The 26,108-nt window shown below is 49.0% G+C and overlaps 1 protein-coding gene across 26 annotated transcripts in view; it reads right to left on the bottom strand.

The window, feature by feature from the left end:
- The window catches only part of PLEKHA7 (pleckstrin homology domain containing A7), a 229,986-nt gene extending 205,916 nt beyond the window's left edge, over positions 1-24,070 (bottom strand). For all 26 annotated transcript variants that reach the window (XM_085011837.1, XM_085011839.1, XM_085011844.1 and 23 more), the window contains exons 1-3: positions 23,715-24,070; positions 23,522-23,598; positions 23,376-23,433 (exon numbers count right to left, since the gene is read on the bottom strand). In XM_085011837.1, the coding sequence (XP_084867963.1) occupies positions 23,376-23,433; positions 23,522-23,598; positions 23,715-23,935 (356 nt within the window). In that variant the 5' untranslated portion in view covers positions 23,936-24,070. The remainder of the gene's footprint in view (positions 1-23,375; positions 23,434-23,521; positions 23,599-23,714) is intronic.
- Between the last annotated feature and the right edge of the window lie 2,038 nt (positions 24,071-26,108).

Genomic DNA, 26,108 nt, shown 5'->3' with positions numbered 1-26,108 from the left:
GGGAGAGAGTGGGATGGACTGGGAATTTGGAGTTAGTAGATGCAAACTATTGCATTTGGAGTGGATAAACAATGAGATCCTGCTGTATAGCATAGGGAACTCTATCTAGTCACTTGTGAGGAAACATGATGGAGGATAATGTGAGAAAAAGAATGTATATATATGTATGACTGAGTCACTTTGCTGTACAGCAGAAATTGACAGGACATTGGAAGTCAACTATAATCAAAAAGATAAAAATCTTAAAAAAAAATCAGCAACCTCAAGGTTCAAATATGGTTAAGAGTGAGATAACTACATAACCATTGTGGTCATGTGCTACACACAACAGGTGTTCATTCAACCATGGTTTCCTCCCTTTCAGTCTATTACATCCTGAGCCCTGAATCACACTGCTATCTTAGGCATGGCTCAGCTCCAACTCTGCAGGGAGAACCTCTGGAGATGGACAGCACCTCCTCTGGCCACAAGTATGTGTATGGCTTTGAGAAATTCAACGGGCATTCAAATACTCCCAATGGTTAGCTGGTAAAGCAACCCATTTTAATTCGCTGTGGCCATTGTGGACAGGCATGATAAAAAATGTCTATTTTCAGAGTTCCCATGGTGGCGCAGTGGTTAATGAATCCGACTAGGAACCATGAGGTTGCGGGTTCGATCCCTGCCCTTGCTCAGTGGGTTAAGGATCCGGCGTTGCCGTGAGCTATGGTGTAGGTTGCAGACGTGGCTCAGATCCCGCGTTGCTGTGGCTCTGGCGTAGGCCGGTGGCTAGAGCTCTGATTAAACCCCTAGCCTAGGAACCTCCATATGCCGCAGGAACGGCCCTAAAAAAGACAAAAAAAAAAAAAAGTCTACTTTCAGATAATTCCCCAGAAGGGGTGATCTGAAGCCAGCATTGAGGTAAATATGGATGCCAGGTGGTCCCCACACTGGAAAAGAGTCTTTGGGGACACCTGAGCCAGAGCACCCAAGGCCCATGCCTCTCAGGCCAGGGAGGCACCACTCAGTAGTTGATGGGCTTCTCAGGCAGAGTCCCAAAAAGAGGCTATCACAGAGTTCACTGAACCATTTAATAAATTCATTCCACAATTATTTTCTTTCACCACACACACACACACACACACACACACACACACACACACACAGAGTAATCATGTTAAGTGATGCATGTGTTAACTAGCTTGATTCTGGTGATCATTTCACAGGCATATGTATATCAAAACATCAAGAAGTACAGCTTAAATTTTACAATTTTCATTTGTCAAGCATTCTTCAATCAAGCTAAAAAAAATATTTTCTGAACACCTACTTGTTCCAACCACTATTCTAGGCACCAGAGGTACATACAGCCTTGAACAAAACAGGCACTATTCTGTGTCATCATGGATGTTAAATTCTAGTGGGAGACAAAAAATTAAAGCTGGAGTTCCCACCATGGCGCAGCGGAAACAAATCTGACTAGGAACCATGAGGTTGAGGGTTCGATCCCTGGCTTTGCTCAGTGGGTTAAGGAGCCAACATTGCTGTGAGCTGTGGTATAGGTCGCAGACGAGGCTTGGATCTGGTATTGCTGTGGTTCTGGCATAGGCCAGCAGCAACAGCTCCAATTAGACCCCTAGCCTGGGAACCTCCATGTGCCACAGGTGTGGTCCTAAAAAGACAGAAAGACCAGAAAAAAAATTAAAATTATAGGGAGTTCCTATCATGGCTCAGTAGTAATGAACCCAACTAGGATCCATAAGGACATGGATTCTATCCCTGGCCTTGCTCAGTGGGTTAAGGAGCCAGCATTGCCGTGAGCTGTGGTGTAGGTCACAGACATGGCTCAGCTCTGGTATTGCTGTGGCTGAGGTGTAGCCTGGAATGTTTTCCTTCAGATATTATGGCTTACTGCTCCCTCACTTTCTTCAGGCAGGTCTCTGTTCAGCTGTCACCCTTTCAAAGCAGCCTTTCTTGACCCTCTCCCGCAACACAATCTAATTCCTTAATTCTCCTTTCTGTTTGTTTAGAATTCTCAATTCAACCCAGACATACTATAATTTTAATTTAATTTATTTTTTTATTATTTTTTTTAGGGCGGCACCTTCAGCATATTAACATTTATTTCCAGGCTAAGGGTTGAATTGGAGCTACAGCTGCTGGCCTATGCCACAGCCACAGCAATGCAAGATCTGAACTGCACCTTCGACTTATACTACAGCTCAAAGCAATGCGAGATATTCAACCCACTGAAAAAGGCCAGGGATTGAACCCGCATCCTCATGGATACTAGTTGGGTTTGTTATTGCTGAGCCACAATGGGAACTCTGATCCAGTAGATTTTAAAAGTTCCCTGGAAATGTATCTGATGCTAGGTAGTCCTAGGCATCACCAGCTGCTTGTACTGGAGAGACCAAAAGACAAATTGAATTTGGTCTCCCGAGCCCCAGCCTGGACATACAAGTGTGGAAGGTGCATCCCTGCAGAACTGCAGGGAAGAAGCCATGTGACTTTGTCTATGTGCCACGGAGGTGGAGATGCTGTCACCTGGCCAGGAGGGGCCTCTCCCAGCAGAACTCACCGCTACTCCCACCTCTCCTCAAACCCCACTCCCATCCCCTCCCTCGCCTCTCAAGAGTAAAGAGCTCCTGGCTTTATAAGGTGGAAGCAAAACTCCTTCTCAAGGAAGCCCCCATGAGGCACCTGGGGACCTGGGCCCAAGTTCAGCTTCTGCCCTCACTGTATGACTTCAGGTAAGCCATTTGCGTCTGGGTCTCAGTTCCATGTGTGTAAATGAGATTCATAATACATAAGCTGGGGGGTTCTTGCAAAATTTAAATGAATTAATATATGCATCATGCCATGCAAAAGCTGGCTTAGAATCACAATACACCAGCCAGTTGTGTGACCTTGGACTTAATGGGCTCCCTGGGCCTCAGTGTTCTCATCTATGAAATGAGGGGAATGACAGCTTTTAGGGCTACTATGAGGACCAAAGCAAATAATCTATGAAGTACCAGTCATAGAAAAGCACCTCGGAGTTCCCGTCGTGGCGCAGTGGTTAACGAATCCGACTAGGAACCATGAGGTTGCAGGTTCGGTCCCTGGCCTTGCTCAGTGGGTTAACCATCTGGCGTTGCCGTGAGCTGTGGTGTAGGTTGCAGACGCGGCTCGGATCCCGCGTTGCTGTGGCTCTAGCGTAGGCCGGTGGCTACAGCTCCGATTCAACCCCTAGCCTGGGAACCTCCATATGCCGCGGGAGCAGCCCAAGAAATAGCAACAACAACAACAACAACAACAACAAAGACAAAAAAGAAAAAAAAGAAAAGCACCTCAATGGCTGTGAAATCCCCTCCAGGCCTCTATGTGACATCTGATCTGAATCCTCCTCTATGTCATCATCTCGCTCACCTTTCCCACCTGCCAGCCACGGGAGGAAGGAGAGGCATCAAGAAGACCCTTGGCTCACACTCTCCCTTCCTGACACATTCCCACCAGGCTCAGTACCAGGAGCCCACTCCTGCAGGCTTGAAGTTCCCGGCAATTTCACTTTTTTTTTTTTCTTTTTAGGGCCACACCCGTGGCATACGGAGATTCCCAGGCCAGGGGTCAAATCAGAGCTACACCTGCCAGCCTACACCACAGCCATGACAGACCCCAAGCCACGTCTGTAACCTATACCACAGCTCATGGCAACACCGGATCCTTAACCCACTGATCGAACCCACAACCTCATGGTTCCTAGTCGGACTCATTTTCACTGTGCCACAATGGGAACTCCCTCCCAGAAATTTTAAGTGTCCTCAGACTCCAATTCACCTGAAACAGCCAGCACCTGTGGTCACTCACGGCAGCTTCTGCTCTCCCAGTTCTGGGACCTCCCAGGGCTGTTCAAATGAAAGGCCAGTGGGCACACAGTAGGTGCTCAAGAAGTGGCAGTCATGTGATTACAGCAACAAGCCTGAGGCACCCTCCTGACTCAGGATTTCAGACCAGAAAACATCACGAGGGGCCATGGTTAGATGGTTCCACCTCACATGTCTGCAAACAGCATTTCCACACAATTTCTATCACAGCCACAACCTCAGTTAAAGTTTAAAAGTCCTGAGCAAGGACCTTCAGCAGATCCTGCATATAAATTATCAGCCTCAGAAATAAGTCCCAAAGGCCTCAGAGAAATCAGAAAGGGCCAAAGAAAAATAAGACAGAGGACCTAAGAGAAAAGGGGAAAATCTTCTCCATAGTTTCTTTTCTACTATCTCTGGCATTTAAGAAAGTTGGGAGGGATCAGGAACATGGGCGTGTAAGGGTGCTACTGTCCATCGGATAATTGAATCTATAAGGAATTATGATACTCTGTGGGGAACAAAGCTGAAGTAGAATTTTTCCTCAACGTCTTCTTCAATTGGAATTGCTTAAATACATAGGTTCCATTAACCTGAATCCATTAACCTATTTTCATTCTCTGATTTCTCTTACCCTCAGCCCCTGTACCCTCCTCTAGAAGAACACTGGCCTGGGAACCAGACTTCCTGCCTCAGTGGGGTGTGGCTGAAGTCACCTGGTGACAGGACTTCTGCACATGGCCGAGGGCTGAGGAGGGATGAAAGGTAAGGAGGGTGAGGCTGCCCTGGGCAACTGCCCCTTAGAAGGCTGGAGCAAGGGTGAGTGTGGCTCTTGCATTTCCAGGGGGTCAGGTTTTAACTGGGTCACCCCTTGGACACTCACACCACCACCCACTCTTTATCTCTGTCTCTTTCTATTTTAAGGCAGAAGCTCTGCCAGGTAGTGGTGTGGGTTACCCAGCTTCTCCTCTGGCGACCAAGCTCTCACCTGCCAGGTGGGATCTCTCACAGGCTTCAACCTACTTTCTCCAGCCTCACCTCTTTGGCTTTTTTTTTTTTTTTTTTAGGGCCAATACCTACAGCATATGAAAGTTCCCAGGCCAGGGGTTGAATTGCATCTGCAGCTGCTGGCCTATACCACAGTCACAGCAATGCTGGATCTGAGTCAAATTTGCAACCTACACCACAGCTCACGGCAACGCCAGATCCTTAATCCACGGAACAAGACCAGGGATTGAACCTGCATCCTCATGAGCACATCCTCTTAATCCACTGACCTACAACAGGAACTCCCAACCCTACCTCTCTGGACTCCTGAGCTGGTGTCTGGGAATGACCAGCGCACCCCCCACACCCCACCTTTGTCCCCCACAATCATGGCGGCAGTGAGAGGTGGGCCTCACAGCCCTAAGTAAACCCAGATCCTTAGGATGAGGCCCCAACTCTTCTGAGCATCCCTTTCTGCAGTCTCCTTCCTCTCTAAACATCCTAGAATGTCACATTCTCACACAGCTCTGCCCACGCTGCTTCCTCTCCCTTGAACATCCAAACTCTCTTTCATCATCCAACAAATCCCTGCTTGTTTTTCAAGGTCCAACTCAGGCTCCCTTCACTCCCACGCCCCTAGAAAGTCTCCCCTGGCCACCCCTCTCTGCCCCACCTATCCCTGTGGAATCATCTGCACAGCATCTTCTACTTATTGACAGGTCTGTGTTTCCGCCAGAAAACAAGCTCGGGCTCCTTGAGGACACCAGTAGCACTTTGAATGCCTACCATGTACCACATGGTTTCTGGGAGCCAGTGATACAGCAGTGAACACGCAACAGACAAAATGCCTGCCTTCATGGAGCTCATTTTCTGGTGCTAATAATAGACAACACTCAGTAATGAGATCCTGCTGTGTAGCACTGGGAAATATATCCAGTCCTTTATGATGGAGCATGATGGGGACAATGTGAGAAAAAAATAATAATTTAAAATAAAAAATGAAATATAAAAAAATAATGGGCAATACTTAAGAGTAAATTCAAGACTTTTCTGAGTACTTTACATTAATTTATTTGATCTCCACCACTGTTATTATTATCATGCTCATTTTACAAAGAAAGAAATGAGGCTCCATATTACACAATTAGCTCAGGATCCACAGGCTAGTAAGTGGTAAGGCTGAGATTCAAATCCACCCAGTCCTATGCTAGACCATGCTTCCAACCACTGGGCCATTCTGCTTCTCAGAACTGTTTTGTCTACTCTGCTTTACAAAGCATTTTAGTAGCCACAGTGCCACAGTGCCCAGGCCAGTGTGTGGCACACTGAGAGCTCAGTAAAAGTCTGTTAAAGGTAGGGACCCCTCCCCAATGATGAATGCTGGTTCCCCTGCCTGGGGCGACCACTCCTTCTCTCATCCCCACCCAATCCAGTTCACAAGACCCCTCAAGATTTCCGTGACTCATCCGGCTCCAGAATAGTCTCCTAGATGCTCCTCTCCATGCTGTACCTGCACTACTCACCTGACACTTAATCACACATTACCTGGCCATGCTATCACCTGAAGCTGTGGGGATATCTTACTTCCAGCTCCTTGGGCTCCACGATATCCCCCAACAAATATGGTGCCAGGCACACAGCAAAAATAGACACAGAAATAATAAACTAAATCTTGCCTCCCCTCTTCATTTTTCCATTATCACCAAAGTGATTTTTCCCCTTGCCCGGGAAAACAAGTCCAGCCGGGCTCAGATCAGACACAAATTTTGCTGCAATTATATCCAAATTGCCTAAACTCATTAAGCTGTACTAGCTAAGGTCAAAACGAGGGGGCAACTGTGGTTAAAACAGCAGGTAGGAGTTCCCGTCGTGGCGCAGTGGTTAACGAATCCAACTAGGAACCATGAGGTTGCGGGTTCGGTCCCTGCCCTTGCTCAGTGGGTTAAGGATCCGGCGTTGCCGTGAGCTGTGGTGTAGGTTGCAGACGTGGCTCGGATCTTGCGTTGCTGTGGCTCTGGCGTAGGCCGGCGGCTACAGCTCCAATTCAACCCCTAGCCTGGGAACCTCCATATGCCACTGGAGCAGCCCAAGAAATGGCAAAAAGACAAAAAATAAATAAAAAATAAAATAAAATAGGAAAAGCTATATAAAAAAAATAAATAAATAAAAAAAAACAGCAGGTAGGAGTTTCCATTGTGGTGCAGTGGAAAGGAATCCGACTAGTATCCATGAGGATGCATGCTGGATCCCTGGCCTTGCTCAGTGGGTTAAAGATCTGGAGGCCATGAGCTGTGGTGTAGGTCACAGATGTGGCTTGGATCCCAAGTTGCTGTGGCTGTAGTGTAGGCCGGCAGCTGTAGCTCCAATTCGACCCCAGCTTGGGAACTTCATATGCCTTGGGTGCAGCCCTAAAAAAGCAAAAAACAAACAAACAAACAAACAAAAAAACCCCACAAAAAAACAAAAACAAAGGGAGAGTTGGCCATTTTAATTCTTGGGCAAAACACATCAGGATGGTTGGTCAGTGCCCTCTATTAGAAAATGCCCATAACTCTCAACCTGAGTTGGACAGTATCCATGGGCAGCGTCTGTGAATACTGGAAGACTAGAGTCCCTACAGGAGGTATGGCAAGGAATCACTCAAAGACACTCGGACCAAAGCAGCTGTTACAGTAAAAAGACAAAATATGCAATGTTAAAGGCAATACTTGCTAAAATTTATTGAACTGTACGATGTTCTGGGGGCTGAGTACTTCACAGGTATTATTCTCATGTAATTACTACAAAGTCCCAGAGGGCAGATGCCAGCATTTGCCTCATTTTATTTAGAGGTTACAGCGCCCCAGGCTGTAACAACACGGGACTCTTAACCCTGTATGCCAGAACAGAACTCCTAGAGGTTAAATAAAAGGAATAAAATGATGTGGCCACAAAGTTGTGCTGCCTGTGTGCTCACCCACAACCCCACAGCTGCTCTATCCAAAGTCTGGAGTGGAACAGCTGAACTGTGTGTCAGCCTGAGGCTAGATGTTAGCACTCAACATTCAGGGAGGTGGTCCCTCTACCTACCCCACCTGCTAACAAAACTCCAGGGCTGGGTGGGAAATAGGCCTGAGGCCACATCCAGATTCGGTAAGGTTCAGAGGAGAAGGTATGGGACTGGGGGGTTAGCACACATCAATCTGCAGGAAGCAGGTGGAGCTACCCAGCCCCTTCCTCACATCACACAAGCATGGGCTGGATGTGGCTCTATTAGAACCCAGGGAGACTCCCCAGCCAGGAGGCTCTGAGCCAAGGACATGTCTGCTCCCTCCCCCAGGTGGCCAGTGCTCTCATCACCACCCCCTCACAATACCCCTGAGGCAACTACAGGGATGGAAAAACCAACCAGCTTCTCCCTGCTTTAGCCCACAGATGGCTTCCCTCTCTTCCCACCTGGAAGATCCAAGGATTGGGACCAGAGCAATACCTGGAGGCTACAGGAAAGCACTAGATGTGAGGTTTTTGTGCTCCCTTCAGAAGGCCGAACGTTTGCACTATGAAGAGGAGATGATTTTCAAAATCTTTCCACTTTGGGTGGGACTAGGGGGCAGTGTCCATCCCTGAAAGGAGTCAAGTTCAAAGTAAAGGCTTTTGGTTAAAGGATCTGTCTCCTCTCTCAGACCCTATGTTCCTGCCAGATAGGGGAGAAGGAGCAGCTCAGGGAGCAGGGAAACCTAACCAGCCAATGGGTGTCCTCTGTCACTTGCACTCTGGACAGGGAAAGATGGTGAGGACCTGGGGGCCAGACTCAGCCAGTCTCTGAGCTCCAGACAAATCTGTGAGAGCCATTTCCAGGTGCATTTTCTCTTGGAGGGACCACTGCAAAGTCCAGGGGGTTCTCTCCAATAAGATGTACGTGTGTCGGGGCAGGAGGGGTGACAGTTCCTACCAGGCCAGCCAGGGCTCCATCCAAAAGCTGACACAACAGAAGGCTTCACACAGTTGGCTCCCAATGAGTCCTGAACCAAAAGCTCGGGCCGCATCCTCACCTCTCTCCACAGCTACAGTCCCCAGTGACTTGTGTGAAGCTAGAGCTTTTCCCTAAAACAAACTGAAGCCAGTCACCACAGCACAGCCCACCACAGAGTGTGACAGAGACAAGCCAGGCAGGGCAGAAAGGGACTGCAAGGACCCCAATGAAAGACTCCTGGGGTTGACCCCAGAGCTGCCACCTAACACCTGTGCTGCAAATTCTATAACCTCCCTCATCTATAAAGTGAGGATAATAGGACCTGCCTCAAAGGGTTAATGCGAGCATTAAGTGAGCCCATGTCTGTAAAGCCCCTAGAACAGAGCACACGATGTGTACTAGATAAACATTTGTAAAACTAACAAATAAATAAGGACTCCACAAAAGCAACTGGCTTCTCAATGTGACAGTTCCCCTCCCCTGGCGCTCAGCTTATTGCACCTCAAAACCAAGCAAAATTCAACAGAGGACTTAAAGAAAAAAAAATTTCTCACACCTTCCCACAAACTCAAGGAGGTCATCCAGCACCAACCAGGTCCTCCCTGCGCCAAGGAGCAGCCTCGAAAGGCCCAGCAAGATCCCTGCACAGCACGGTTATTGTATCTTAAATCACGGAGCTCCTCAGACATGTGGAGTTTTTGAAATAAAAAGAGTGTGCTTTGGATTCTAATTTAAATATCTATCTATTCACAGACCAGGAAGCCAGTCACTTTTCTCTCCCCCAAAGAATTAATATCCACCCCCCTGCCCCGAGTTTTAGAAACCATATGGTGCCAAATGCACCAACACATCTATGCATTTTCAGGTGCTGGGGGAGGGCAACTGAGCTCTCTCCAGCTCCCACCTACACACCAGGGCTAAAAAAATGTAATTATTCAAAGCCTCGGTAAATGGATGTAATTTCAGGTACCACCAGTTCCGTTTAGAAATGCATTAATGGGTACAGTGATTATAGATATTTAGCTTCACAGCATTCACGCGCCTATTTTTTTTAAAAGCCCCAGGTCAAAATACATTGAGAAAAAAAAAAAAAAAAATCTTTCCAAACACTTTCATAGGCAGGGAAGGAAACCATATGTCCTCCCCAGGACCCTGACCACGGACTCTGTGTCCCTCCTCATCCCTGCGGCTTATGACCCCAGTTTACTCCTAACTCCAATCAACTCCCCTCGTATGCCTGCCAGCGTGGAGAGGGTCATGCCAAATGTCAAATCCACAGTCCCATGCCAATTTGGTTGAGCACCGACTCTGTGCCTGATGCTGTCCCCAGGGAGCCGGTGAGCCGTTCAAGGCCCTGAGTCACAATCCTGCCTGCCCTCCCCGCCCTTGCTCCCCCAGGAGCAGCTCAGGAAAACTGCCACAACAGATTCCTCTACGACTCATTCATCATCAGAACTGTCTGCCGGGACACATTTATTCTCCCACACAGAGGAAGCAGTCCCATTTCTCAACTTAATTTTGGCCTGCTAGTCTGCTCTCATTATCAATGTCAATCATTCGGAACAACCCACCCCTCACCCCGGCCCCTCCTCTGCCCTCAGGGGGAATCTCTAAGGGATCATGGGGTTCTTGAGATAAGAAATGCTAGCCCGTCCCCAGGCAGGCACAGTCCCCACTTAGTGGTCACCCAAAAGACCAGCCCCACTGTTAATCTAGGGGGCTGACAGCCTCTCGTCTGGGCAGAGAGGAGGGCAGCGCACTCCCAGCCTCCAGGAGGAAACCTGGCTCTCCAGGAGCTAACTAGAGCAGGCTGGGCAGTACAGACAGATGGACCCACTGACACTATCTGAAGGCCATCCAATAAATCCTGACAGATGTCCTCTCACTCACAAGGCCTGAGCACCTATTATATGCCAAACAGCATGCGAGGAGCTTCAGACAGGCCATCACATTTAATTCTCAAATAACTTTGGGAAGGAAAGGAGACCTGTCATCATTGCACAGATGGGAGCAACCTCCGAGACATTTTCATTTTCAGGGCTCATAAGCATCACCCACGGAGCTTGTAATAATGCTGATTCTCAGCCCAACCCCTAGAAGTTACAGCTTCTACTTCCTATCTACCCTCCCTGCGCCCTCATCAAGTGCTCTAATACAGATACCAGCGTTATTGCCTCCAAAACAAAGAGCTTAGATGCCCTGCCAGGCAGAGCAAACACTAACGCTTGGGAACCCTCCCCCTGGGGGTGGCTGCGGGGAACGGACGGGGAGGAAATCAAAACTGCCCATTTGGAAAACGTCGAACACAAGTACAAGAAACCTATTCATTTTCCCTCAAGTTGGACACAGCCACACAGGGCTTCGAGGAATCATTTCTTTGATATTTAGCACCAACCATCTAGTGCCCAGCTTCCTTTTAAAGACAAATCTCAACAAGATTTGTACAAGAAAGGACAATTTTCCCTCCAGCTAGCCTGATCTGAGACACACACCCCCCACCCACCCCCCAGAACAAGCTCCTCTGTTGATTGTGCCACATTTCACCATGGGAAGGGAGCCTCCTTTATAAGAGCAGCAATGACTAATAGTTAATTCTAGTTATACGGCAGGTAGTGTTCTAAGTTGGCAATACAGTCACTGTTCCCACTTTACAGATGAAGAAACATCTGAAGACACAGAGACGTTTAAGTGACCAGCCCAAGCTGGCAGCAGAGCCAAGGTTTCAACCCAGGCACTTGACTCCAGAATTTGTGTTTGTGACCCCCATGCAGCCCCACTCCTCAGTTAGGGAACTTCTATGTCTAAGCAAAATCCCCGATTGCATCACTCTCCTAAAGCCCAGCTACTAGGGAAGGGGAGTATCCAGGACTCAACTCAGCGCCAGCCTCTTCAGCATGCAGACAGGCACACACTACCCTCACCCCCAGCTCCTTCAAGTTTCCTCCACGGGCCTCTCCTGCCTCAGGCTGCCCATACTCTGCTCCACAGCTGCCTGGCCTGCTTCACACTCACCCTCTGAAGCTCCCTAGAGCTCCCTCCTCAGGCCACCAACCCCAGTCATTCACACTGAAACTGCCCAGTGTCCTTCTGGGCACTGCATTAACCTAAAACATTGCTGTTTCCACTCCTCCTGGGAAGGAGCTAGTCTCACGTCCCACCTCACCCAAGGGGAGGGAACACAGGTGACTGTGCAGCCAGGGCCCAAGTACAGGGCTGGAATGCCCTCTGCTTCCTTTGTCCCCTGAGGGCACTGCCCACCCCTCCCCTGCACTGATCCCAGGAAGCACAGGAGTAGCCAGCAGCCCCCGGGAGAGAAGGCATGCTAACTTCAAGCTGTCAGGCCTCAAGAGGGCAAGGGCTCTGCCTTGGCAGGAAAAGCCCCTGAAAAACCCTGAGAACACTGGCTGTGACGTTTGAAATGCTCTTCTGGCTGAACCTGAAAGAGACTGGCTGGCTCTAAGCAGGCTTAAGAGGCTCATCAGTCCCTAAGCTGTGGTCAGCTGACATCTGGGGGGAGGTCAGGGGATCTATTCCCCCAGAACACCAGGGACCCAACCCACAGCCCTGGGAACCATCCACCTCACCCATCACTCTTCTATCCTGTGGGGGGCAGGGTACTTTCTGAGGGTGGCCCAAGAGCCCAGAGCCCTTCTGCCTCAGGGTCATTAGGGATGATACAGAGGGACCAGTTTGGGGGAACAGACAATAAAGAGAGGATTCAGGACAGAGGAAGAGGTGATGGGAGTCAGAAGACACTTCATACCCTGGTAGAAACAGTACACAAATGTGTAGCCCAAGAGACCGAGGTTCAAGCCCCAGCTCCCCTACGGATGCTCTGCCTTGAAAAGACTTTTTTTTTTTGTCTTTTTGCTATTTCTTGGGCCGCTCCCGCGGCATATGGAGGTTCCCAGGCTAGGGGTCGAATTGGCGCTGTAGCCACTGGCCTATGCCAGAGCCACAGCAACGGGGGATCCGAGCCGCGTCTGCAACCTACACCACAGCTCACAGCAACGCCGGATTCTTAACCCACTGAGCAAGGGCAGGGACCGAACCCGCAACCTCATGGTTCCTAGTCGGATTCGTTAACCACTGCGCCACGACGGGAACTCCTGAAAAGACCTTTTAACCCTTCTTCCACCCCTCGCCCCCTACCTCAAATGCTAGATCTGTAAAATGAAGACAATAAAATAATAAAAATACCTGCTTCTAAAAGGAATGTATGTGTCTTTCAACTATCACGCAACCCAGAGATTATTCCTGTTGACATCTGTGGCCCAAGCAGCACCAGAGGGCGCTTGCCCTTCAGCAGACAGAGCCGATAACCAGGTGGCTGTCCAGATTAAGGGCTGGACATCTGTGCAGCCCTCTAAGTGCCCAGGAAACAGACAAACCAGGAGTCGTTTTCACACCTCATTACCCAGGGCTCTTGGTCCCAGGTCTGCAGCCTAGACAAGATACCAATGGCCTTGGGACAGTATAACCCTTGTTGGACAAGGTTATCTAGTGGGTTTTTTAAAACTGTATCTTTTTTTTAGTGTTGTTTTTTTTGGTTTTATTTTGTTTGATTTGTTTGTTCTTTGCTTTTTAGGGCCATGCCTGCAGCATATGAAGGTTCCCAGGCTAGGGGTCGAATGGGAGCTACGGCTGCCAACCTATGCCACAGACACAGCAATGTGGGATCCAAGCCACGTCTGGGACCTACACCACAGCTCATGGCAACCCCCGGATTCTTAACCCACTGAGAGAGGCCAGGGATCGAACCCGCAACCTCATGGCTCCTAGTCGTATTCATTTCCTCATGGATGATGGGTGGATTCGTTTGCACTGCGCCATGACGGGAACTCCCTTTTAGCGGTGTTTTTTAAATTAAGCTTTTTATTTGGAAAAATTTCAAATGAACTGAAAAGTTGCAAGAATACTACGAAGAATGTCCCAAATACTCCTCACCCAGACTTACCCATTGTTAACATTTAGCCCCATCTGCTCTATCGTCCATTCCCCTGAACATACACATGCATATTTTTTAGAGTTTTTCCTCAACCACTTAAAAGCAAACACCTTAATGGAGTTCCCATTGTGACACAGTGCAAACGAATCCAACTATTATCCACGAGGATGCAGGTTCGATCCCTGGCCTCGCTTAGTGGGTCAGGTATCCAGTGTTGCTTGAGCTGTGGTGTATGGGCTCTGGTGTGGGTCTCAGATGTGGCTTGGATCCCATGTTGCTGTGGCTGTGGCGTAGGCAGGTAGCTGCAGTTCCAATTCGACCCCTAGCCTAGGAACTTCCATATGCCGCAGGTGTGGCCCTATTTAAAAAAAAAAAAAAAAAGCAAATACCTTAAGAACATCTTTTTAACAACCCTAATGGTTCACTGGTCCAAACCAATTCCTGAGTTGAGTCCTATAGTTCACATGCTCTCAAGCCAGGCAACCCCAGTTCAAGGGCACCACACTTCCTGCAGCAGCAGAATACAACTGGGCCTCAGAAGTCACGTACATCTCCACCTCATCTCACTGTTGCATGATGTACAGAAGAGAGGCTCACATTTACTGGCACTTGTGACGAGCCAGACACTTGCTAAACCCTTTTCATCAATTCACATATTTCTCACATTTATCCTCATTTTACTGGTAAGGAAATGACGCTTAAAGGGAGTGGGTAAACTGCCAGGGTCAGGGAGCTATAAATGGAGGACTTGGAATTAGAATCTAAGGAATCAGGAGTTCCCTGGTGGCTCAGCAGGTTAAGCACCTGGCCTTGCCGCTGCTGTGGCTCGGTTTGACCCCCGGCCCTGGAGCTTCTGCATGCTGCAGGCACAGCCAAAAAAAAGCAAAAAACAAAAAATCTAAGAAATCAGATTCCAGAGCTCATGTACTTACTGCCTCCTTACACAGACTATTACCACATAACAACCCCTACACATTTTTCTGCATGATAAAGTTGCCCTCTCACGCTTCAGGCTTCAAGAAAAACTGACCCTGCTGCCAGGCCAGCATCCAGATGACCATGAGTAGGCTGGATTTGAAAGAGGTGTTCTGGCTCAACTCAGTCCAGGAAAAAGACAACCTGAAGTCACAACAGCTGCTAATGTCTTCCTGGAGGCCTATGGATCCCCCTTTGGAGACATTTGGCCCAGAGGCAATGGAAGGCCAACATGTGCTCTCCCCACTCTTCCCTGTCACCTAAGATTGACCAGGAAGTTGGCCCTCTGGGGGGTACAGGTTTATGAACCACAAAGCCACACACCAGTGCATGATGCATCCTGACAACGTTCTCATCCTAATGAAAGATATGGGAGAGGATTTTTTAATAAGTTAAATTGAGGATAAAGTCTACCTGAATTTCTGGACAAAACCATTCTGAGGATGTTTTCTGCCACCAGGTCTCCCAGGTAAGCTGGCCTTTACCCTCTTCTGTCATTGAGCTATGAAGGCATGAGAAGCCCTGGGCTGAAAGATGTCTACCCATTTCTCTGAATGCCAAAGAGACTGAGCTAACATAGCATAGACTTTAGGAAGTCACTTTATTCCTCTGAGCCCTACTGTTTGCTCGGGGATGGGGAGGGGGGAGACTTTTTTTGGCCACGCCTGCAGCATATGGAAGTTCCTGGGCCAAGGGTTGAATCCAAGCCCCAGTTGCGACCTGTGGCACTGCTGGATCCTTAACCCACTGCGCCTGGCCGGGGATCGAACCCATTCCTCAGCAGTGACCCAAGCCTCTGCAGAGACAATGCCGGATCCTTAACCCACTGCGTCACAACGGGAACTCCAAAAATGCCATAGCTGTTGAGCCTCCAAGTAGATAATATTCACAGAGCACTTCGTAAACAATAAAGCATTAACCCAAAACACTTCTCAGTTCAGAAAATTGAGAAGTAAATGTTTTGACAGTCCTTTAAAAACAACAAACAAAACCATATTCCTCCACGTTGAACCCTCTGCCAATGTTTACTTAAGACACCCTGCTCGTTTGCTGAGATGCTGCTGTCTTACACTGAACAAAAAGACTCAAACCCATGCTCTTTTCTGAAGGCAGAGAAAACTAGACTAGGCACCTCACTAAATCACCAAATAGTTCACATCATGAAGTGCTTTCTTAAGAAGCTCCTTTTTTCCAACATCCTCAATCTAGGAAGCCCCAAATTTACTTCCATAAATATCAAGGGAATGATACCTACACCCACCCTCTTCACACACACAGCACTGCAAATTGAGAGTAACATCCTCACCACCCACCCGCGTCCTTCTCTGAAAAAAAGGGCCTTAAGAAGCTATTTGCCACCATTTGTCTTAAAGAGGTTTTCCCAGATCTTTTCTAGGTTGGTTTTGAGACCGTGGCACAAATCATGGCTCTTAATCCTTCCCCCAGCTCTCTACACAACACCACTCTTGTTCCTTGTGCACAGACCCTAACATTTCAATCCATGAGCCAGTTTTCACCCTTGATAAAACAACCAGGAAATGAAACATAAAGTGTGGGATTATGCCAAGGCTTGCCAAGCTGGGAGAACCTTTTCTTAACCTTCAACAAGAGGTTTAAGAATTTCCCTTCTAAATAGAGGTAAGCTGCTAGTTTCCCAGAAATTCTTTGTGGAACTATTGCTTTCTGGTTTGAAAGAAAGTTGCTGGGACTGCTGTTCCCAGGAACACATCAAAAAGAAAGATGACAAATACTTGAATTAATAGTCTGGCATGCTACAAGACAAATTTCACCACCATAAAGTTCAACACTTGCCTGGAGAGGAATACGTAGCAGACAGCAGATTTTTTTCTAGGGGTGGCCTGGAAGACTGTCCCCTGGGTGATGGCTTAATTAAACCTCAAGGAGGTTCCTGGTGTCTCTGCAAGGAACTGGCATTGTCACAGCTGTGGCGCAGGTTTGATGTCTGGTCTGGGAGCTTCTCGTGCTGTCAGAGGACTGCCCACCCCCCCCCAAAAAAAAAACCACCTCAAGAGGGTAGCTTCCTGGGCCATCCAGTATTCACAGGTCTCCTCTACACCTGGTGGCTACAACCAACTGGGGTCCCCACCTGGACATTGTGTCACCGCCCGTTCAGCCTTCACTCGCCAACTCCTCCTTTCTCTCTTTAATTTCAGACTGAATGATGAGTTTGTTAAATACAAAAGCACACACCCTAGATATTTAGTATTATTCCAGAAGGGCAACCCTTCTGAAGGAGGCTTAAAGCCTTGGTTCACATCTGGTCTCTACTCCCTATCTCTGTAGGATGGGTTCTTAACTGCCCATTCCCAGCCCACTGGAACCCCAAGCCCGACCCAGAACTGCTGGTCCTCACTTCTGTCCAGGGGAACCTGAGCACCTGCAATCTCCCTATGCTGTCTCAAAGTGGGACATGGTCGTGGTGATTCATCTATGAGGTCAATGCCCTGATGTTTGCCTTTAAAATTTTATATTCCGGAGTTCCCTTCATGGCGCAGTGGTTAACGAATCCGACTAGGAACCATGAGGTTGCGGGTTCGGTCCCTGCCCTTGTTCAGTGGGTTAACGATCCGGCGTTGCCGTGAGCTGTGGTGTAGGTTGCAGACGCGGCTCGGATCCAGCGTTGCTGTGGCTCTGGCATAGGCTGGTGGCTGCAGCTCCGATTCAACCCCTAGCCTGGGAACCTCCATATGCCGCGGGAGCGGCCCAAGAAATAGCAAAAAATAAAATAAAATAAAAAAATAAAATTTTATATTCCACAATATAGAAATGAACTATAAGATTGATGCTAATAATTTAACTTTTTAAAACTTAGAATGACATTAAATAGCAAATAGAAATGCCATAGAGGTTGAGGGAAAGGCTACAGAAGAAAGGAAAGAGTTTTATATTTTAATACTTTTAAGGACACTTTTCTCCAGCTTTTTGAACAAGTGGCCCTGTACTTTCATTTTGCATAAGGTGCTGCAAATCATGTAGCCAGTCCTGCCCCAAGACCTGCCGCAGTACAAACAGCTGGGGAAGGAAAATCAGCCTTACTCTGAGCCTCAGCAATGTCTTCCCCAGGAGCCTCACTGCCCTCACTTGGGGAAGGGCACCCACAAAGAGAATGACACCTACACAGGATGGCCCTAGAAGGCTCCAAAGCTAAAACTGAGGGACTTAAAGCTAGAAGAGACCTTGTAACATCAGCTGTTTCCCACCAGGACCCTGGAGCCAAGTCACAGCAGATACCAAGGCCTGGCAACCAGAAAGCAAGGGAAGCCTGGCCCAAAGGCCAACAGAAGTTCTGTTCTTCGGATGCAGAACATGAGATTATGAGGCGAAGAGGCCAAAGGAGGCCAGGTGCCTGCTCTGAGTGCTGTTCCTGACAGCAAGCAACGACATCCAAGAAGCCTGAGGTCCAGGCACCTGCCTTAACAGACAGGTGTGGTTCCTGGTTCACTTCCTTCACCTTGCCCGGTCTTCCCCTACACCTCTGATATACTTCAATACCAAATGCCAACTCAGTGGCCAGTGCTGGGCTGGGCACCAAAGTCTCAGAGGAGCCAAGACCTCTCCTTTCTGCCATTCATACTCCTTATTGACTCAGGACCTATTCCAAGCCTGCTATAGAGAGAACCCAACCCAAAGGATTCCGTGAAACCCTAAAAACTAGCCCATTTTAACACTACAGTTCCCAAGGCCTCTTCTAGAACTTTTTCCTCATGGGTTTTATGTTTGAAAAGGTTGTGTAGGAGTTCCCGTCATGGTGCAGTGGAAACGAATCCGACTAGGAACCATGAGGTTGCGGGTTCGATCCCTGGCCTCACTCAGTGGGTTAAGGATCCAGCATTGCCGTGAGCTGTGGTGTAGGTCGCAGAGGCAGCTCGGATTTGGCATTGCTGTGGCTGTGGTGTAGGTCGGCAATTGTAGCTCTGATTGGACCTTGGAACCTCCATATGCCATGGGTGCAGCCCTAAAAAGAGAAAAAGCCAAAAAAAAAAAAAAAAAAAAGAAAGAAAAGGTTGTGTCTACCAACTGTTTTTACTAAGTAATAATTAATGTCCCTCATTTCTTACCAAGAGACATGCACCACCACCAGTCAGCATGGTGCCCTCCCAAGGCAACTCAATCCCCAGCAAAACAGAGAAGCGGTCTGGCCCCATGAGCTGTGGGCAGCCTGACAGAGAGCAATGGCACGTGGCACAAGGCTCCTTCAAATATGGATGCTGGCACTCACCTGTGACCTGGGGAAGGAGCCACCCCTGCTACCATGATAACCATATTAGAGAAGACCTATGGGCTAGTCCCAGCTCTAAAACTTCAGCCAAATCACTGAACCTTCATGAACTGAAATTTCATCATCTGCAAAACAGGATAATCCCTGCTCTGCTGCTTCTAGGGCCTGTTAGAAGGATCAAATAAGAAAAGGAAACAGAAAAAGCCGACTAACCTTTGCTGCCTGAATGCCCAGGATTATATGAGATTCCATGTTGGTAAAATGTGACTAGTAATAGTTTCCACCTCACCAAGTTGTTGTGAGATAATAGTTATGAAACAGTTCCTGGCATTTTTCAAGGACTCTAAAAGATGATGCTATATCATAATTGCTATTACCATTATTGCTGCTGCTGTTAATGACACTATTAGCACAATTACTATCTTAACTCACTACCTGGCCAAGAGAGTCATGGGGAAGTAAAGACGTTTTAGAGTGCAAGAAGTCTTCTTAGGGGATATGAGCATCACATAGTCTAGAGTTGGGAGGACCAGGAGTAGATTCTTTACATGCTTTGTCCTTGAGTTAATCCAAAATTGAACCAAAAGTGCAGCAATCAAAACTAAAATCTGGTAGTTCCACTGTGGCACAGCAGAAATGAATCCAACTAGTATCCATGAGGACCCGGGTTCGATCCCTGGCTTCGCTCAGTGGGTTAAGGATCCGGCATTGCCGTGAGCTGTGGTGTAGGTCGCAGATGTGGCTCAGACCTGGCGTAGGTGTGGTTGTGGGTATAGGCCAGCATCTACACCTCTGATTGGACCCCTAGCCTGGGAACTTCCATATGCTGTGGGTGCAGCTCTAAAACACACACACACACACACACAAAACCCCTAAAATCTATCTGCCTTAGCCCAAGGTTTTCTGCTTCAAGAACTGAACTCTGGAAAGAATTCAAACATCTGCTAAATATCAGGAGCAACTGATGCATCCTGAAAATCTCACACAATTTTCTAGTCCAAGGTTCAACTGGGGAAAATAAAACCAGCTGTGCCAATTCTTTGTCCTTCTAACTGAGCCCTATTAGAGGAGGGTTAAAAAAAATTAATACTCAGAAATGCTCATAGCAAATCTAAGAAAGCAGACTAAAGCAAAACATTTTCTATGTGGGGGGAAAGTAACTGTTCTAATTACTCCCAAGCCGTTAAGTCTCTCAAGAAATTGTCACAGGAGCTAGTAAATACAATCAGCTGCCATAGGGTCACAGCTTCCCTATATGGCTCTCCTTTGAGGGTAGGGGACACTGTCACATTCTGCTTTCCCCTAGGCCTAGGAGGACTCAGCCAAGGCTTTGGGGATAGGGAGACAGGGCTTGCTGTAAGATGATCACCAGGGACTTGACACAGTTACCATGGAAGAGTCACCAAAGAACAGGAAGGTTGGGCAGTTGTGACCATGGCCTATAGAGTCCTAAACACTCCTCAAGTCCCCCAAACCCAAGACTTTGCCTGGTACCTCATGGAAAAGAAACCCTCAGACAGGAACACCCACCTCTCCCCTCACCAACCCTATCAACCTCTTTACATCAGCTCTGGCACTCAGCCCTTCCTCCCTACAAATGGATGAAATGCCCTGTTCCCGTCTGAGACCGGTGACACTTAAGCCCTGGATCCCTTCTCTCAGACCTTCTCAGAAACAACGCTCCAGTAATTGTCCCAACTCCTTCCTGCATCATCTATTTCTCTATCTCTACTGGATTATTCCATTCCAAACAAAACGTATTCTACAGTCTTCAATTTAAAAAAAAAAAAAAAAAAAAAAGGCACACCTCCCCAGAACACACATCCTCTCCAGCTCCCAGCTAGTTCTTCAATTCCGCTTTGTAACAAAACTGCCTGAAAGTTATACCTATGTATACATCACCTATACCTACCAACTCCATTTCCTTACCCTATGTGTTTTCTTCCACCTACTCCACTCAGGATTGTCCTTTAGGCTTCTGGGACCCTTCACTCTCCTGGGTTTTCTCCTACCTTCTCAATCCAGAGAACTTCTGCCAATCTCTAAATGCTGCTCTGTCCCAAGGCTTAGGTCAACTTTTCTTTTCTGTCTACACTCTCTTCCTAGATGACTGCATCCAATCCCATGGCCTTGAATAACACTTAAAACACCCAAATGTACCTCTTCAGTCCCCTCTCTCCCCTGGGCTTACACGAATACATCTGACTAGTCGATATCTTCACATTTCAATGTAACATGGCAAAACAAGATCACATGCTCTCCCTCACCCCAAACCTGCTCCTCCCAGCCTTACCGTCTCAATGATATAAGCACCATCCACTTAGGTGCTCAAGCCCCTAGAAGTCATCTCTGGCCTTTTTCTTTCTCCCACAGACTCTGTCCAAATCACCGAGCCCGAATCTGACCACTTCTCACCATCTCCAGTGCTACCACCCTCACTCAAGCCACCATTAGCTCTTGCCTGGACTATAGCAACAACCTCCTACTACCATCCCTACAGGTGCCCACCTATAGCCCACTCTGGAGCAGGTAGAGTGACTGTTCTAAAAACGCAAATCAAATTGCATCACTCCCTTCTTAAAACTGTCCAATGACTTCTCACCAGGCCCAGAATACAGTCTGAAAACTCCTTACCCTGGCTCACAAAGCCCTACATCATTCAGCTCTCTCTTGTCTATAACCTCTTCTCCTGCCACTTTCTCCCTTGTTCATATTCCAGACACATTGGCCTTTCTGCTGCTTGAACTGGAAGCTCTTAAAGCCCTAGCACTGGCAGTTTCTCTCTTCCGGAAATGCTTTGCCACCTCATCAACACAAGGATGGCTCTTTCGTGTCATTCAAATTTTACTTTAAATATCACCTATTCAGAAACACCACCACTCACCTCCCATTCCAACTAAGCTACCCAGTTATTTATCATATCACCTTTAATTTTCTGCATAGTAGTTACCACTCTCTGACACTATTCCTGGTTTTTTTTTTTTTTTAACTTAGTTTTCTGCTTCCTCCTCTCTGCCACTCAACTGCAAGCTCCCTGAGGATCCAGACCAGTGCCTGTCTAATTCACTTGGGTAGTCCCAGCGACTAGACCAATGTGTGGTACTCAGGAGAAACTGAACATCATAACATCAATGGATGTAATTATGAGCCAGAGAGGCCCACTGACCAAGAGATGTGAGGTCCCAGCCAGCTCCCCAACTTCTCTCTCAAAGACAAATGTGAGGTAGGACAGCAGAGCCACAACCACAGAGTTAGTGCTCATTTCTATTCATCGCATCCATCAGGATTTCATCCATCTGCCGGAGCCCAAACGGGGGAGGGAGGCTCTGAGATTTTCTGGGGCACTGCAGCCTTGAATAGGCTGCTCCACCACTGACTAGCAGTATTTTCAAGTTGGTGAAGAAGCAATTATGACTCACAGGCCCCTCAAATACACCACCTTCCATCCATCCTTTGGCTACTTTATCCATTCAACAAGCAAACATTTACCAAGTGCCAACTCTGTGCCAGGCACTGGGGCAAAGGATCAAAAGCAGTTTCTGACCTCACGGAGTTGACCGGCGGCAAGCAGGCAGAGTGTAGCAGAGAAAAGCTGCAACACAGGTGCACACCCAAAGAGTGAAAGCAAGGACTATACTAGTGTCAGCGTCGGAACAGCGCCCTAACTTGCTGTTCCTCAATTGCATGTCAACAAACGGAGGTCTAGGAGAACTGATGAGTGAGTGGGGCAACACTCCTGAGCCTCTGCAGAAAAACTACTGCTCTGCTAGCAGAGGCCAGAGTGATTGTCCCTTAAACAACAGCTAAAGAGAGGCAGAGTGTTCAAAGAATGTTACAGGCTGACCGGTTCCCCTCCCCACCCCCACCTCTCCCCCTCAGGCCCGCGCTTTGGAGGAGTGGGGGGCGGGGGGGGGCGGTTTAGACTCTCCTCCACCACCATTCCAGAGAACGCGGCCCAAGAGAAACGACCCTAGACGAGAGACCCTTCGTCTCTTTCCCATCCCCTCCCCCAAACCCAGTTCCCGGACCAGGGTCTGAACTGCTACTTCTGCTCCCCCCCACCCCGGGCCATCACTGTCGGGGCATCAGCCAGGCTCAGCGCAGCGGGAGACCCTAACACGGAGGTGTATCCGGCCCCTCACACCGGGGTCGGAATCTCACCCAATCGCCGCGTCCAGGGCGCAGTTTGTAGCCCTGTCCTGGTAACAGGCTGGATTCCGGACCCCCTCCAAGGTCCCCCTCTGGAGATACTTCCGCCCACCCCACCCGGCCTCCCCCATGGAGCCCGCCACATAAACTCAGGCACAAAAAAACCTAGACGAGTGCGGCCGCCGCGCTGAGCGCGCCAACTCGCCCGGACCCCCGCGGGAGGAGGGGGGCGGGGGCGCGGCGGGAACCGACTCGGACCCCCTGCAGCACAGGTGCGAGCGCAGGGCCCCGGTCACTCACTCGATGAAGTAGCTGGCGCCCTCCTCCGTGAAGCCCTCCTCCCAGCCGCGGGGCAGATCTGAGAAAACGCAAGAAAAGTCCCGTCAAACTTGGGCCGCCCGGGCGCGCGCCTCCCGAGCGCCCCACCCCAGCGCCCAGGTGCCCACCTGAGCGGATCATGTGGCCTGAGTTGACGGGCTCCCCCGTGCGCGGGTGCAGCCAGGTCGTGCAGCGGAGCTGGTCACTGCGAGGAAAGAGGTGCACCTGTTAGCGCTGCCGCCGCTCCGGAGACGTCCGCCCGCCCCGGTACCCCTGCCCGGCCCGCGCCCCCGCCCGCGTCCCCGCTTTCCCGGGTCGCACTTGATGAAGAAGACGCGGCCGTCCCGGCACACGCCATAGGACCAGTGCTCAGGTAAAGCGTCCCGCCCGACCGCCGCCGCCGCCATATTCGCCGCGCACGGAGCCGCCGCGGCCGCTCCGGGGAGGGGGGGAGGGGGCGGAGGCGGGGGAGGGGGCGGTGCGGGCGGCGGCCCGGCGGGCTCGGCCTGCTGCGGCCCAGACGGCATCCCGCGGCGCTCCATCGCGGCGCGGGCTCCTCCGGGCGCGGGTGCGCGGCCAGGGCTCGGGCGTGCGGAGTCCCCGCACCGCCGCCGAAGTTCGCCGCCGCACCCGCGTGCCTGAGCGCGGTCACCGCGGCCTTTGTCCCCGGGCCTTCCCCGCCCCCAGCCTGCCGCGCGCCCCTTGGCCCTTGAGGCCACAAGACTTGAGCAGGGCGGGGGCCGCTTTCAGGGCGCCCGCCAGGGGCAAACTCCTGAAACAGGGTGCTTCCAAAATGCGCGGGTAAACCCCGCCGGATCGCCCCACCACACAACTCTCCGGGAACTGTACTTCTTTCTGAACCGTGGAAACCCTCAACAGGTTACTTCCATATTCCGAGCCTGGTTTCTTCCTCTGTAAAATAAAGTTAGTAATAAATACTACACAGGATTGTTCTGTAGATTAAATGAAATAACAGGGGTGTAAATTGCTGGTCGCTGACGCGTAGTACCAGCTCTCCTAATCCCAGGTCAGGCGTGATTTCATTTTCCCAAATTTGCAACTGGCTAATGAAGCAGAAGAGTGCAAGTCCTCCTGCGATACAACATAGGCCTGCAGGTACAGGGATCACAGCCTTCGGCCTTCAGTTCTTCTCAAGTCACAGAGAGATGCTGAGAGCTGGGCTGCATCTCGTCCATCTTTAGAAGAACACACCCTCCAGTTGGGGCCTTTAGTGAGGGTTCTGGAAGTTTCTTTACATGATTAGAGCCTTCTCATTTCGGGTTTGTGCTCTCATCTCAGCTCCTGAGGATCCCTTTATCCAAAGGAGACCCTTCCCCTCCTCCTTTCACTATTTGTTGTGTGCACTTAATTGACATTCTTTTGTGTGTTTGGTTTATGCCTTTCTGTTGTATATTAATACACACACACGGTAGTAAAATGTTACTGGGATGAAAGGAGGGACCTTGGTTTGTCTCAAACACCGCCATATCCCCAGTGCCTGGAATAGTGCCTGACTCATGTATGCAGTCAACAAATGGTGAGTGAGTGCATGAAACACACTCCACCCTGACACCCCTGCAAACTGAGCATGGACGACAGGAAGCTGGACTGTGGGAGATGTCAGGTCCAGGTTTTGAGGGACATAGGCTGTATGTAGCTGGTGGACTGAAACTAAAATGAAAGTGAGACTGTAGGCTAGATTCAGAAAGGAGCCCCAGGCAGGTCGAATTCAGCTGGACCCTGAAGGACTGGTCAGATGTGACTGGGAAGAGAATACCCCAGAGGGGAGGGATGGGAGAGCAAACACAGGATTGTGCAAGTAGTATGGGATGTTGAGGAGACCATAATGGTGCCCTTAGGAACAGTGATACTGGGGAAAAGGCCCATGTGAGTGAAAAAGAGGGAGTTGATGTGATTGTGGAGGACCTTGAACACTTGACTGAGAGGGCTTCCTGCCTTTGAAGAGATTCTTAAGCAAATGAGAAGGGGAAAGTGGTGTCTTTGTTGTTAAACATTAATTTAAAAGACTGCATTAAACGGGCAAAGGACATGAACACAGAGTTCACAGAAAAGTCATGTTTTTCAACATATGAAAAAATATTCAACCCCCTCATAATAGAAATGCTTATTAAAATTAAGGGAAAATACTATTTTTTTTTTAGTATCAGATTGGCAAAAATGCACCTTATAGAGAAAGACATTCTTGTTCGTTGTTAGTGGGACTGTAAAATGGTTGTCTCTTTGAAGGCAATTTGGCAACACCTATTGTCATTTAAATGAATACATCTTTTTGGGAGTTCCCTGATGGTCTAGTAGTTAGGAATTGGTGCTTTCACAACTGTGGCCCGAGTTCAGTCCCTGATCTGGGAACTGAAATCTCACATCAAACTGCATGCCACAGCCAAAAAAGAGGGGGAATAAAAGCATATATCTTTTGACCTAGCAATTCCACAACAAGTTAATCCTTCATCAATGCTCACACAGAGGCACAAAGACGTATACTAGAGTATTCACTCCAGCATTGTTAATAGTTTAAAAAGACCAAGAAAGGAGTTCCCATCGTGGCGCAGTGGTTAACGAATCCGACTAGGAACCATGAGGTTGCGGGTTCGGTCCCTGCCCTTGCTCAGTGGGTTAACGATCCGGCGTTGCTGTGAGCTGTGGTGTAGGTCGCAGATGTGGCTCGGATCCTGCATTGCTGTGGCTCTGGCCTAG

This window comes from Sus scrofa, chromosome 2, assembly GCF_054392235.1.
Source record: "Sus scrofa isolate SSC_HxYL_T2T_F1_AM1 chromosome 2, Sscrofa_HxYL_maternal_Yorkshire_Landrace_v2.0, whole genome shotgun sequence".
NCBI classification, from domain to species: domain Eukaryota; kingdom Metazoa; phylum Chordata; class Mammalia; order Artiodactyla; family Suidae; genus Sus; species Sus scrofa.
Note: the sequence above shows the minus strand (reverse complement) of the source record. Positions and strands in the feature narration are given on the sequence as shown.